This window comes from Panthera onca, chromosome D1 (assembly GCF_046562875.1).
Source record: "Panthera onca isolate mPanOnc1 chromosome D1, mPanOnc1 haplotype 2, whole genome shotgun sequence".
Taxonomy (NCBI): Eukaryota; Metazoa; Chordata; class Mammalia; order Carnivora; family Felidae; genus Panthera; species Panthera onca.
The window spans coordinates 27,549,963-27,562,242 of NC_138348.1; the positions used below are offsets into that span (position 1 = coordinate 27,549,963).

Sequence of the window (12,280 nt, forward strand, 5' to 3'; positions counted from 1 at the left end):
ACTCCACCTTTATGACCTATTCAACCCCAAGGCCCCCACCTCCTAATAGCATCACATCGGGATTAGGATTTCAACATATGAAGGCGGGGGTGGGGTGTGGGGTGGGGGTTGAGACACAACATTAAGTCCATAGCACAATAGCACACCCTGAAAGAGGAAACTTGCTGTTGCATAGGTAACCACTGCCCTCTCAGATCATAGGTACCAGGGCACACAATAGACTTTCATGTTCTTGCACCATGGGACTGCCTCTCCTAATGCATAGCATAGAATCTGCTACCTCATAATGACAAGCTGTCATGGCCTCACCGCCTGCTTGTTTGGATACATGGCACTGAGAGAGGACTGCTCCCCTGCAGTCTTGAACAGCAGCTGAGAACACCGTTTCCTCAATGGCACTCTCTGGAAAAAGCCCAAATGCATTTCTTTTCATGAAGGCAGAAAACTCACATCAAAACAAGTTCCAAAAAGTGTTTATTATGCCACAAATGCATCGTCCTCTATACACTTTATCTGAAGTCCTTTACATATCCAATCATCTTTTTTTTCTTCACAAGAACATAGGGCGTCCCTCACATGACCCTTGTCTACTTTTTAAACTTCCTAGCACAGTTCAAGAAACGCATCACAGACAAGCGTGCAGGCAGCATGGTGAAATGGAAAGCAAGTTGAATCATGAATCAGCAGGCTTGGGGTGGAATCCTCCAGGAGGTCACTCCACTTTTCTGGACTTCTGATTCCTTCTCCGAGATTGCCAAGGTCCTCTGTGGCTTCTTCAACTGTCTGGAGGGTCATGAGGAACATAGAGCCCCTGGGCTCTCACGGGACTCTATTTTTGCCTCCATGAGGCACTTCTGCCTTTCCTCAGAGGCAGCTGTCCAGGCGTCTGTCCCCTCCATGACACCAGGAGACTCTTCAGAGAAGGGACCACATATTAATCACAGAAAATCTGGCAATGGCAGCTGTCTCCCCATTGGTGGAAAAAAACATGAACAGATTGATTTCTTTTCAACTTAAGGTTTTCCTTCCATATACTTTTCTTAAACCTGTGGTGTCTAGTTTATCAGAGTGTCTGATTTAGCACGCTATATTTTTAGTCGTCTCAGTTGATGAACTCAATATTTCATGGGGTTCTGCAAAGACTGCAATGATTTGTTTCTCCATCCTCTTAGCAAGCTGGGGCCACACCACTGCAGACTGTAGGCTCATTCTCTGTAAGTCACTGGAACATCCAAAGCTCAGACATTGTCTTTGAAGCATATATTTTAATTACACTAAGGTCTTGAAACTTCATTGTCACATACAGGATTTCCAGGCATTTACCAAGTAGACAAAGTACTGGGTTGATATCATTGCACTGATGAAATATTAATATTATTGATAAGGCGGGACAATGTGGCTGACTTTATCAGACTCATACCATTTGCATGAAAAGGCTGAGTTTCTTTGGCTCTTTGTTCATTCAAGTGCATTGAATACCTATTTGGATAGACTTAGGCATTGTGTTAATCTGTCAATAAAATCTTGCACCATCCACAGTGTTTTGCAAGCTGATTTAGGTTTTGGACTACAACAACTGGCCATTGGTAGAAATATACCATATATACACATGGAAATTACAAAAATACATTTTATTTATAGCTGTTTTTTTTTTTTAAGTAACAAAAAACTAACACTATGAAAGATCAACCAGCATACCAAAAGGACACTACCTAATATCATCTGAACAAGAGACTTGTCTGGGGATACCATGACACATCATCTCCGGAACTTTCCAGAAAGGGCAATTTGCCATTGGGAAATAAAAACAGCTTCTTTGAAAAGTCTGTGCTTTGACAGTTTGAATCTCCCATTCTAATCAGTTCCACTCCTACTCTTCTCTCAACTTTTAAATTTCTACCTTCTCTCAGTAAAGACCAAAGAAACTCATGAGGGAAATGGAAAGATGGGCTCAAGAAGGCATGGACACAGCTGAAGCTAGATGGGTCATGGGTGAAGGCAGGACAGGACCTTGTTCTCCAACAGACACCAGGTAAGCCCCAGCAGAGTTGGTGAGGGAACCAGAGTGTTCCCTCTCCTGGGCTACCTGAAGTTTTACTTTTGCACTGACAGTCAGCAGCTGGTGCCTCAGGGCTGTGAGGCAGTGTCCACCCAGAGCTCTAGAAGCTGACTCACCATGCCAGGGAATGTCATTTACCACATCACGGTCACAAGGTCAGCAGCCCTGTCCTTTCAGCAAATGTCCTCCTGCATCCATTAACTACAGGGGCGTGGAGGGAGGGAACTGGCAAACTCCATACACTTAAAAAAAATGTTATTTACATTTAAATGTAAGTCAACAGATTTTCTACATTCAGAAGCTCCTATAAACAGAGGCTGCAGCCTGGGGAGACCGAGGAGTCCACTCTTTCTGCTTCAAACAGGCATCAATTGCTACTTCCTTCTGTATCGCTCAGCAGCACATGCTGGACATCGCTGTTGAAGAGACAGAGGTTTTCCTGTCAAAGTCCATGTATCCATTATCTCAAAAAAGAGAGAAGCTTGTTCTCAGGCCACCTTCATTGCAAGGCAAAGAAAAACCTCCACAAATGACTGTTTTTCTTTTGTAGGATCTTAAAAGCTCTTAGCACCAATTCTCTTTCAGTGAGATCCCAATGTGCGGGGTGCTCAAGTTCCAAAACAACAACACCTCTTCAGAAACTTGTCAACACGAATCCGCCATTCCCTCTCATCTGCTCTATTTCTCAGCCTTTGTTTAGTTAATGGAAGGACAAAAGAGTCAGGACTATTTATAGGTACAGTCATCGACAGTCCTGATTTTGATCCACTTCATCTGAATATGAACCTTTGAAAGAAAAGGACTGAAGTTTCTTGGCTGGAGTCCGTGCCTCCTTTACAGACCGGAGGTGATTTTAACAATTACAGTCATGGCTGAATGAGAGAGAGTACAGTCTGGTGCTTAATCAGATGCCTGCATTGCCTTTAACACAGAAACAGAGTTAACATGCAGAACTCACCGAAGACAGAGCAATGTTCTCCCCCTTCTGGTGATTTATTAAAATGTGGCATTGGATAGGGATCTGCAGATTAGTTAGTGTCTCTTGTGACTAAGGCTCCAAAGGGAAATACACCCACAGTTCAAACATTTAACTTCACAGATTATCAAACATATGGTCCCACACAGGGACTTCTTGACATACAATCAGTTGAATAAGCCAAGAATCAAGTTGTTCAAGAGTCTCCTCTGTTGCCCAGAAGCCCCACTGTTCACCTGTTCAGAGACTGAGGGTGAGAAAGACTCACACACGGTCTATGCCTCAAGTCCCAACACGTTAGGCTGAGAAAGCAGAAGACGGCTTCCTCAGAGTCTGGAAGTCCCACGGGGCTAAGGCATTAGACCTGGAACTCAAACATGTCTGTCTGTTTCTTGGCCAGCTTGGCCACCTCTTCCCGGATGGCCTTCACGAGGGCTGCCGTGGAGATGTTGGTCAGGGGCGTGTCAGACGGGTCGTTCTCAGTGAGGCTCTGCTGCGAGGCCGCCGCGGATGGCACCGGGGCCTGCTCCAGGCTGGGGTGCATGCCTGCTGGCTGGCTGTACTGGCGAGGGAGCCTGGAGGGAGAGTTTTGCTGATAACGTGACCGGGGGTAAGCCTCGATGTACCCTGGGAGGGGGACCTGCAGAGGGTGTCGGGAGAGAAGAGAAGGGCCCGGGATTAGGAAGGGGTTCAAGTCACAGGACACGCTTGATACTGGACGCAGGAGGGGACTGAAGGCAACGAAAGAGATCCAGAAGAAAATGGGAGACCACCGTGCACATAAAAAACCTGGAGTCTGTTTAGAAAATAGGTAATTTGGACTCGCTGGATATGCTGGTTGGATGAATTAAGTAGGTGTTTTGAAGGTTGCTATAAACAGCTGGAACATGCCCGAGTCTCCACCTGAATCTATCTGCCTACCTTTTTAACATAAGCACAATCCAGCAAACAGAAGTACTGTTCTTTATGGACCTCAAAGGACTCAGGGATTTATTCCCAACGATAACTGCTAACACTGAAGGAGTCCTATGCTTAGGGCTTTCCACACATTATCTCACTTAATTCTCAAAGCAACAACCTAGGAGGTAGATGTTGTTATCCTTGTTTTACAGAAGAGGACACTGAAGGAAAGTGTGTCACAGTCTCAGGTGACATGGTTAACAAGCCACTCAGATATGCTTTGAGCAGGTCTGTCTGATGCCAAGGGCTGGGAGTTAATCACTGTACTGTCTCGGATCTGGGATATGATCTTGGTTTCTTGAAAAATTTCTTCTTTTCATTAAAAGTGGAAGACACAGGGGCACCTGGGCGGCTCAGTCGGTTAAGCGTCCGACTTCGGCTCAGGTCATGATCTCGTGGTCTGTGAGTTCGAGCCCCGCGTCGGGCTCTGTGCTGACTGCTCAGAGCCTGGAGCCTGTTTCAGATTCTGTGTCTCCCTCTCTCTCTGACCCTCCCCCGTTCATGCTCTGTCTCTCTCTGTCTCAAAAATAAAATAAACGTTAAAAAGAAAAATTAAAAGAAATGTGGAAGACACATACTTCTGTGCTTAAATATATGGACATATCTAGTAATAAGGACAAGTCAGTGATCTGCAATTCAGGATCAACTTTCCCACAGAAACAGTGCCACACATGGGGATGCTGTTCAAGGGCAACCCACAAAAGGCCTTTATATCCCATAATGCTAGTTGGAAGCCTGTGGGGTGAATGCCTGTGGACAACGTAGGCACAGGGTGCTGTGAGGAATGGACACGTGTGGGGAGTCAGGCGGCTTTCGGGGAGCAGCAGCTTAGCTGTGTCTGGAAGATGAATAGGCCCTTGCCAGGAAAACAAGTTGGGAGGGGCTTCCGAGCAGAGGAAAAGCAAAGGCAAAGGTTGGGTGTGCACGGGGATGCAGGGATGCTTTGGGAGTTTCGTCTGACCAGAGAGGATGTACAGCGTATGGAAGGAGCTCAGGAAAGACAGATAGGCAGGGCCAGATCAGAAAGCCACCAAGTGCCAGGTTACAGAGCCTAGTTTTCTATGGCACCCTTCTGAGGAATACAGCATGTTTCCATTCTTTACAGAGATACTTGTCTGGGCTCTGGTGAGGATGGAGTAGGATGGGTTGGGTGAAGAGTCAGAAATTTTGGACGGGTGAATATTTAGCAGGAAAGTGGCCTCCTTCTACTCCCCGCCTGAGATGTTCTGACGAGCCCTCCTGAGAAGGCAGCTTTCTGAGATGGATGCCTGACACCTGGCCAGGGAGCCACCAGTGCGCATCAGGCAGAGGAGGGGCCTGTATTCTAGAAAGGACACTCTTGAGGTAGACCCACTGGAGGTCAAGAGGAGAGATGTGAGGCTACGTCAATGGCCTAGGTGAGGGCCTATGGGGACCGGAGTGAGGGAAGAAGTAATAGGATGGATGTCCCAAAGTTTGGGGCTTTAATTTCCCAAGACCTGATAAGAAAGACAAAGTGGCAAATGGGTACTAATGGTGGGTGAGGGCTGTGCATATTTCCCTTACACCTTAGAGGAAAACCAGAGTTGAGCTGTCCATGTCCTTGGGCCACAAGCACTAGGAATGTGCAGGAGGCGACTGGAGGGAAGCAGATCCAAAGCCAGGATAGGGGACTTGCCCATCACGTCTCAGCGCAAACGTTCGTTCTTCCAGGACACCTTCCCCTGCCCTACGTTAGCCAAGGGCTCCCTGTAAGGTGCTTCCGTGCAGTTTCTCTACAGTAACAGCCATCACCCAAGATGCCAACACCTGTCTCAGGCCACCAACTTCGTCAAGGCAAAACTGTGTCTTGCTTGCTTATCACTGTGTACCAGTGCCCAGAATTATTCATGGTACACAGCAGGGAGTCTCATAGAACTTGGGGTTCTGAGGAACACAGTTGGAAAATCACTGGAGGATGACCCGCTGGTGCCATATGTTTGTGAGGGAAGCTGTCATATCTCCTTTCTCTGCATTCCAAATTTAGCTGGAGCTTAGAGTGAGCGTCCAACTCTTGAGATCCCTCAGTTCTACAGCATCAAGCATCTTGGTACCAATGGCTGGGACAGGCAAGGGATACCTGACTCCACTGGAGTGCCCTCAGGGTAATATCCAGAAGCAGAGAAGACGAAGAGACGAGAAGCTCTTCCTCTCTTACAGTAGATTCAGGCTGGAGCCATCACATCTTGCTGGCCAAAATTCAGGACAGGCAAAAACCGCCCCTTTCCTAGGCAGTGCCCATGGCAGGCATCACCTGTTGATCACAGCACACCCCTCCCAATCCTTCTCCATCCAGCTCCAAGGATGAAACCTATTTGTCAAGCCAGGTTGAGGTGATTTTATCTGAGCTTACTCCTGAAGTCTGGAGACCTGGGATCGGGAAGGTCAGGCACCCAAATGATGGTGGGACCTTTCTCCTTCTCAGATGGATGTGGAAGCGGACACCATCCCTGTCCCAATTTCTCAAGCTGACAAGCTCAGTCTCTCTGAGCTTCCTGCACTTTCTTTCACATGTGAGAAATCACCTGTTCTCCTCCCCGGTGTCGTTCCTGCATGGGCACAACCTCTCTGCTTAACTGCAGGTGGTAACTGGGCCCCAGCAAAGACCCATTTAGGTTGTGGTGATCACGTTCCTCTTAAAAACAACTAATAGAAAACTAACTCTCCCTAACACTGAGAGGATGGGCCCAGAATGATCAGATCATCCCATTAGGAAGGTTAGGTTTGGATTTGCTGGGTTCCTGTTCCTTCATCTTTAAGGCAATATGAACCCAAAGGCATCTGGAAGTCACCATTAGCCCAGCTAAGCTATCATCTGTGTCTTGAGAGCAAGAGGTTTTGGAAAACACTTCTGTTGACTCCTCTAGAGTACCCACTGGAACTTTCCATACAGAGGGTGAACCGACAAAGCTGTAGATTTACTGTTTAATTAGCACAAGTTAAGTATCATCTACTTTCTGAAAAGCACACATTATGTTTAGATTGTAAGTGGAATTATGGAGTCAAGTAAGCTCTGAACTGATCAACTCATACCCAGTGATTTTAGCTATTTAAAACAGCTGAGCACGACAAAGGAAGAAAAAGCCCACAAACAACCAAAACAGATGCCATAAAGTCTCACATTAAGATTTGTAGACTTGGGGCACCTGGGTGGTTCAGGTGGTTAAGCATCCGACTTCAGCTCAGCTCATGATCTCACGGTTTGTGAGTTCAAGCCCTGTTTTTGGCTCTGTGCTGACAGCTCAGAGCCTGGAGCCTGCTTTGGATTCTGTGTCTCCTTCTCTCTCTGCCCCTCCCCAACTCTCTCTCTCTCTCTCTCAAATAAACATTTAAAAAAATAAAAAAAGATTTGTAGACTTAACAATAGGGAATCCTTACAAGTTACTCTTAAAGCTTATTTACTCCAATTTGACAAATAATTCTAATGAGCTCAGACATGCTCCATTTGCAGAAAATAGCCCATTAGGAAAAGCATATTTAAGGTGAGTATATCTGTGGAAGTGGGGACACTGACAGCAATATAAGCTCTGGTTGGGAGCAAGGTCAAAGAAAGAAAAATCATATTGAATGTTGTAATAACTCCAAAAATTATAGTATTTTGGAGATGTCTGATGTAGGGGCGATAATCCTACCATCAGAGCTCATCTTGCAAATGTCATTTTAGTATAGTAAGGCATCCTAATGATGCTGAATCATTTTTTAAAGACAATTCAAATTACATTCCTCTTTTAAAGGAGGGGAGGGGAGATATAATTCATTCCAGAATTTTTTAATGCAAGATAGTACGCATTTTTAAATATTTTGAAAATTAAAGGGATAAGCTTTGATCATCAGGAAAATTAATATATGTAGGATAGTTTTACCCCAATGATGTTGTTTAGATGTGGCATCACTACCCTAAGAATAGACACCAATGCTGAGGCCGAGTTGAACCTGTAGGGGTAGAAGGTATGAACCTCAGGGTTTTAGACAGAGAGAAAAGATGACCCAGGCCTTGGGCTAGATGTTTGATAAATCTAGGATATATTTCAAATGTTGAGACCAAACCCTAAAATGACACTCATTCCCAGGTGGCCCTCAAGTTAAGTCTGGGAGACAGCCTGCCTTTCTTATCCATGATGGATGACAACACAGAGGGGTTGGGGCAACCCACACCAGAGGCCAGCATTGTGCTGTTTTCATTTGCTTGGTTTTCTCACTTAGCAGCCCTTGACAGGTGACTCCGAGACAGGTCTGGGTGTGACTATCCAGGTTCATCTGGCTGCTGCCCTCTTTGGTCTAGGCCGGGCCAGGTCCACTGTGCCATATGCTCCTACTTATGATAGAGCATGGAACCAGGGGGTCACAACAACACAACCCTTTGCTGGAAGTCAGGCAGGATGCCTTAGGATCTATGTGCCAAGTAATTCAATCTTGAGTTTCTAAAACTATATCTTCTGATACTCCATCTAAAATTTTTACAGAATTTTAAAACTAAAAGGAACAAATTTAATAAAGGCTTTGGAGCCAGACCAATGAAGGTTTGAATTTTGGCCTTAGCACCTTATGAAAGCTGTGTGGCTTTATTATTATTATTATTATTATTATTATTGGTTTAAAGCTGTGTGGCTTTAGACAGTCATGTCACCTGACTAGGCCTCAGTTTCTTCATTTGCAAAATGGGACACATCATGGGAATAATAATACCTACCGGATAGGATTGTTGTGAAGAATAAGATAATATAAATAAAACATCTAACATGATGTCTGGCACATAGAAAATACTCAAAAAATGATGGTTACAATGAAAATTTATTTGACTAAGAACGCCCTGCTAGAATGAGGTGGAATCCAGACCGGAAGTTGGGTCTCAAGTTTTCTCTCAAAAGACATCCCACTTGACTACACTGTCTCCACTAAAATGCTTGATGTCAGCCACCTGGTTGGTGGGAAGGGGGCAGAGATAACAACACGCTGTCTCAACCTCTCATCTGTTTTCTCCCTAAAGTGTGTCCAGCAGGTAAGGCTGTGAGGGAATCAGCGAGGCTCTCACCGAATCGGCCCACTGGCTTGGGAGCTCATTCTCTCCTGCATAGGACATCCAGGCCTGGTTTCTGTAGGACGAGGGAGGCGTTGGGATGAAATAGCCGGTGAAGCCAGGTCTGTTGGCAGCTGGGATGGCGAACACTGCCGGCACCGTATTACCTGGCATGGAGGAGATGGATGGGGAGGATTAGGCCAGCATCCCACCTACCGGGCTGACATTCGCACAAAGCTGGGGGAAGCTGGCAAACGGCGAACTCTGGCATGGGGGGAGGGGAAAATGAGGTGTGGAGCAGACCTCTACCTGCAGCCCTAGCCTTGCCCACCTGCCCAGTCATCTGCTATGACTCAGACCTGGTTTTCTAGAGAAATGATGGCCCAACTCCCCTCGCTGAACCCTCACCAACTCCCCCATCCCCATCCCAACACCCCTGACCTACTGGCAAGAAGAAGGGACACCTTAGTGTCCAGATACGTTTCTCCAGGGAGAATGGGTGTTTTTAAAAAATCCCAGAAAAGGAACCAAAAGGAATGGATTCCACTGATGGAATTTCCGGACACGGTGAATTCTTTAGTTAAGTGTTGACGATTAAGTGTTCGCAGTTTTAGTCTAAAAGGCATGCTTTGAATAGACTAAAAAAGCGATCAGGGCATGAAAAAACCTTGGGGTTAATTTCAGCATTGTTTCTAATAGCAAAAGACTGGAAACAACCAATATGTCCCTCATTAGGGGAAAGGTTAAACTGGCATGTCATATCATTCAATACCATGTGGCAGTTTAAACAAATCAACTAGACCAACATGTACCCATCCTGAAAACAATGCTGAGTCAAGAAAACAAATGCAGAAGGAAATGTATGGTTTGATATCACTCGTATACGTGTAAAATAACAAAAGCATTTAATATGCACTATTGGATATGCACACATATGTAGCAAAAAGCACCCTCAATTTAAGAACTGGGATTACGTCTGGGAAGACGGGGAATGAGATAGAGCTGGAGGGTTCTGTCTGCAATGCTTTAAAGATACATAATAATTTAAAAAGAAACCCTGAAGTCTGGCAAATGTTAGCATATACCCTTACTGTAGCATACCTTAATATTTTGTCATATTTCAGATTTTTTAAAGAAATAGAACAGTAGCTCTTCCAACCAGAGCTACTGAAGTCAGACACACAGTTGCCTGGATTGCTAAGGATGACAGGGAGCAGATGGCTTGTGTGGATTTGGGGGGTGCGGGAGTGCAAAGAGCACGGCACCGGGGTGGGGCTGGGGTACAGCACTGGCCTTTTTCAGCGTTTCTCCTCTTGCCCACCTGAGTAATTTAAAGCCGACTGGTCCAACTGCGCCACGGACACGGGGCCTCTGGACACCTGCGCGAAGGAGGGGCTGTCGTGCAGCTGGGCCGGTTCGGGCCCTGCGGACTCGGCCATCCTGGTCTTGCTGCCCACGTCCGAGGTGGACCTGGGGGGTGCAGAGGGGCTGCGTTAGCCGCTCCCACCCAAGGCGAGGTTCCCACCGCTTGCACCTCTGGGGGTCGCCTCAGGGGACCTTGGCGGTCTCCAAGCCCCACGAGGGTGGGGGTCCTCAGGCCTGGATGTGCCGCCCCCCCCTCCCCTGAATAACAAAGAAGGCCAAGCGCGTCTGGAGTTGGAGCAGCGGTTGTGGTGGCCCGAACTTAAGTCATTTTTAGATATTCAAGGTCAGTGCTCCCCCGAGGGTGGCTCTTGTGTCTCTGGGGAGTAGCACACTTAATTTCCACATAAAATAAGCCAGGCAATTAGCGCTGGGTATTAGCTGGGGATGGTCGACCTGGGGGGATGACATCATCAGCAGCCAATGAGAAGGCTCCGTCTGGTGTGCCTGGTCGCTCCCCTTCCAGACACCAGGGCTGGTGACCTGCGAGGGCCAGAGGGCCACAGTTTCCTGCTGCTGGTGGTAGCAAGAAGCCCAAGGCTCTGAGAAGCTTGGACTGCTCCCGGAAGCAGGAGCCTAGCACTTTCTAGGCGTTATGAATGACAGAACACTTTTTGTCCCCCGATCCCACAGGCGAGCAGAGAATCCGGCCCATTAAACACATCATATTTCCACTTAGTGCTCAGAATGCCAGTGAGAAGAGGGCTGCCTGGGCTCCACGGGTGCCAGCTTCTCCCCTCTAATAAAGGGTGCTTTAGCCAGTCTCTAACCTCCCCTTCACAGAGGGATTTCAGGCTCCTAAAATTAAAATGGAAGGAGGCAAAGACAGCCACAGCAGGTGGCAGGCTGCCAGCTCTGAGCAGCCAAGTGTCTGTCACTGTAATAGCAGAACAGAGCCACAGCACCGCAGCCGGACCAGGAGGCGGGGGTGTGGGTTCTATCTACCTCCCCTCGCTCAGCCTCAGTTTCCTGGTCTGTGAAACAAAAGGGTGGATGAACCCCTCTCCGAGGCTCCTCCGTGGTCTAATCGTCTGGGTCTATATGGAAAGCAGTGACCTGCTGATATTTGGCAAGACGGTAGACAGGGTGGAAGGGCAGGGGAAGAGACTGGTGGGTAAGAAATAAGAAACAGATACTGGCCTTCAGCAAATGGGCCACAAATGACTGACGTGAAGTTCCTGGCATTCAGAACCATCAGGAGTAATTGAGGCTTCCCAGTATTGCCCAGGGAGGGTTAAACACAGAGGCTGTGATGATTTGACCCTACATCAGGGTGGCTGCTGGAGGCTCAGTAATGTGGGGTCTCCCTTCCTTTCTTGATCCCTCCATCTTTCTCTTGGTTGATCTCTCCCACAGCCCTGGCTTCCCAGATACTACTCCAGGCATCTGCTACTAGTTTAGAAAACCCTTCCGAGGAAAACTCCCATGTTCTGCCCCATACACTTAGCCCCCTTGGAGGAATCCTAGAATCTCTGCGATCAGTTAGGTCGTCTCCCTCATTTTACAATAAGGAAACAGGGGCCAGAGAGTTGAGGCAACTTGCCCAGGGTTTTATACAGGGTTAGGATAGAACCCTGGTGTGCTGCTTCCCAACCCACTCTGAGCTCGACTGGAGTCAAGGGCTGGTGTCTACACACAGCCTGGCATTCTAAACTGCGGGAAATGAGGGCAGGGCCATTTTGGAGGAAAAACTCATTTTTCTTCACCATTTTCACAAAGTTCAGACCTGTGGTCCACAGATAAGGTGTGGCTAGCATGTTGGGGGAGGCTAGGGTAGGAGGGCCAGGGCAGGGGATCATACCTATCCCAGGGTACAGTTGTTTCTTTA

The 12,280-nt window shown here is 47.2% G+C and overlaps 1 protein-coding gene across 2 annotated transcripts in view; it reads right to left on the reverse strand.

Moving 5' to 3' along the window:
- Positions 1-457: 457 nt before the first annotated feature.
- Positions 458-12,280, reverse strand: part of KIAA1549L (KIAA1549 like) — a 267,293-nt gene continuing 255,470 nt past the window's right edge. For both annotated transcript variants that reach the window (XM_060606310.3, XM_060606311.3), the window contains exons 19-21: positions 10,352-10,500; positions 9,046-9,197; positions 458-3,675 (exon numbers count right to left, since the gene is read on the reverse strand). In XM_060606310.3, coding sequence (XP_060462293.2) covers positions 3,394-3,675; positions 9,046-9,197; positions 10,352-10,500 — 583 coding nt within the window. In that variant the 3' untranslated portion in view covers positions 458-3,393. The remainder of the gene's footprint in view (positions 3,676-9,045; positions 9,198-10,351; positions 10,501-12,280) is intronic.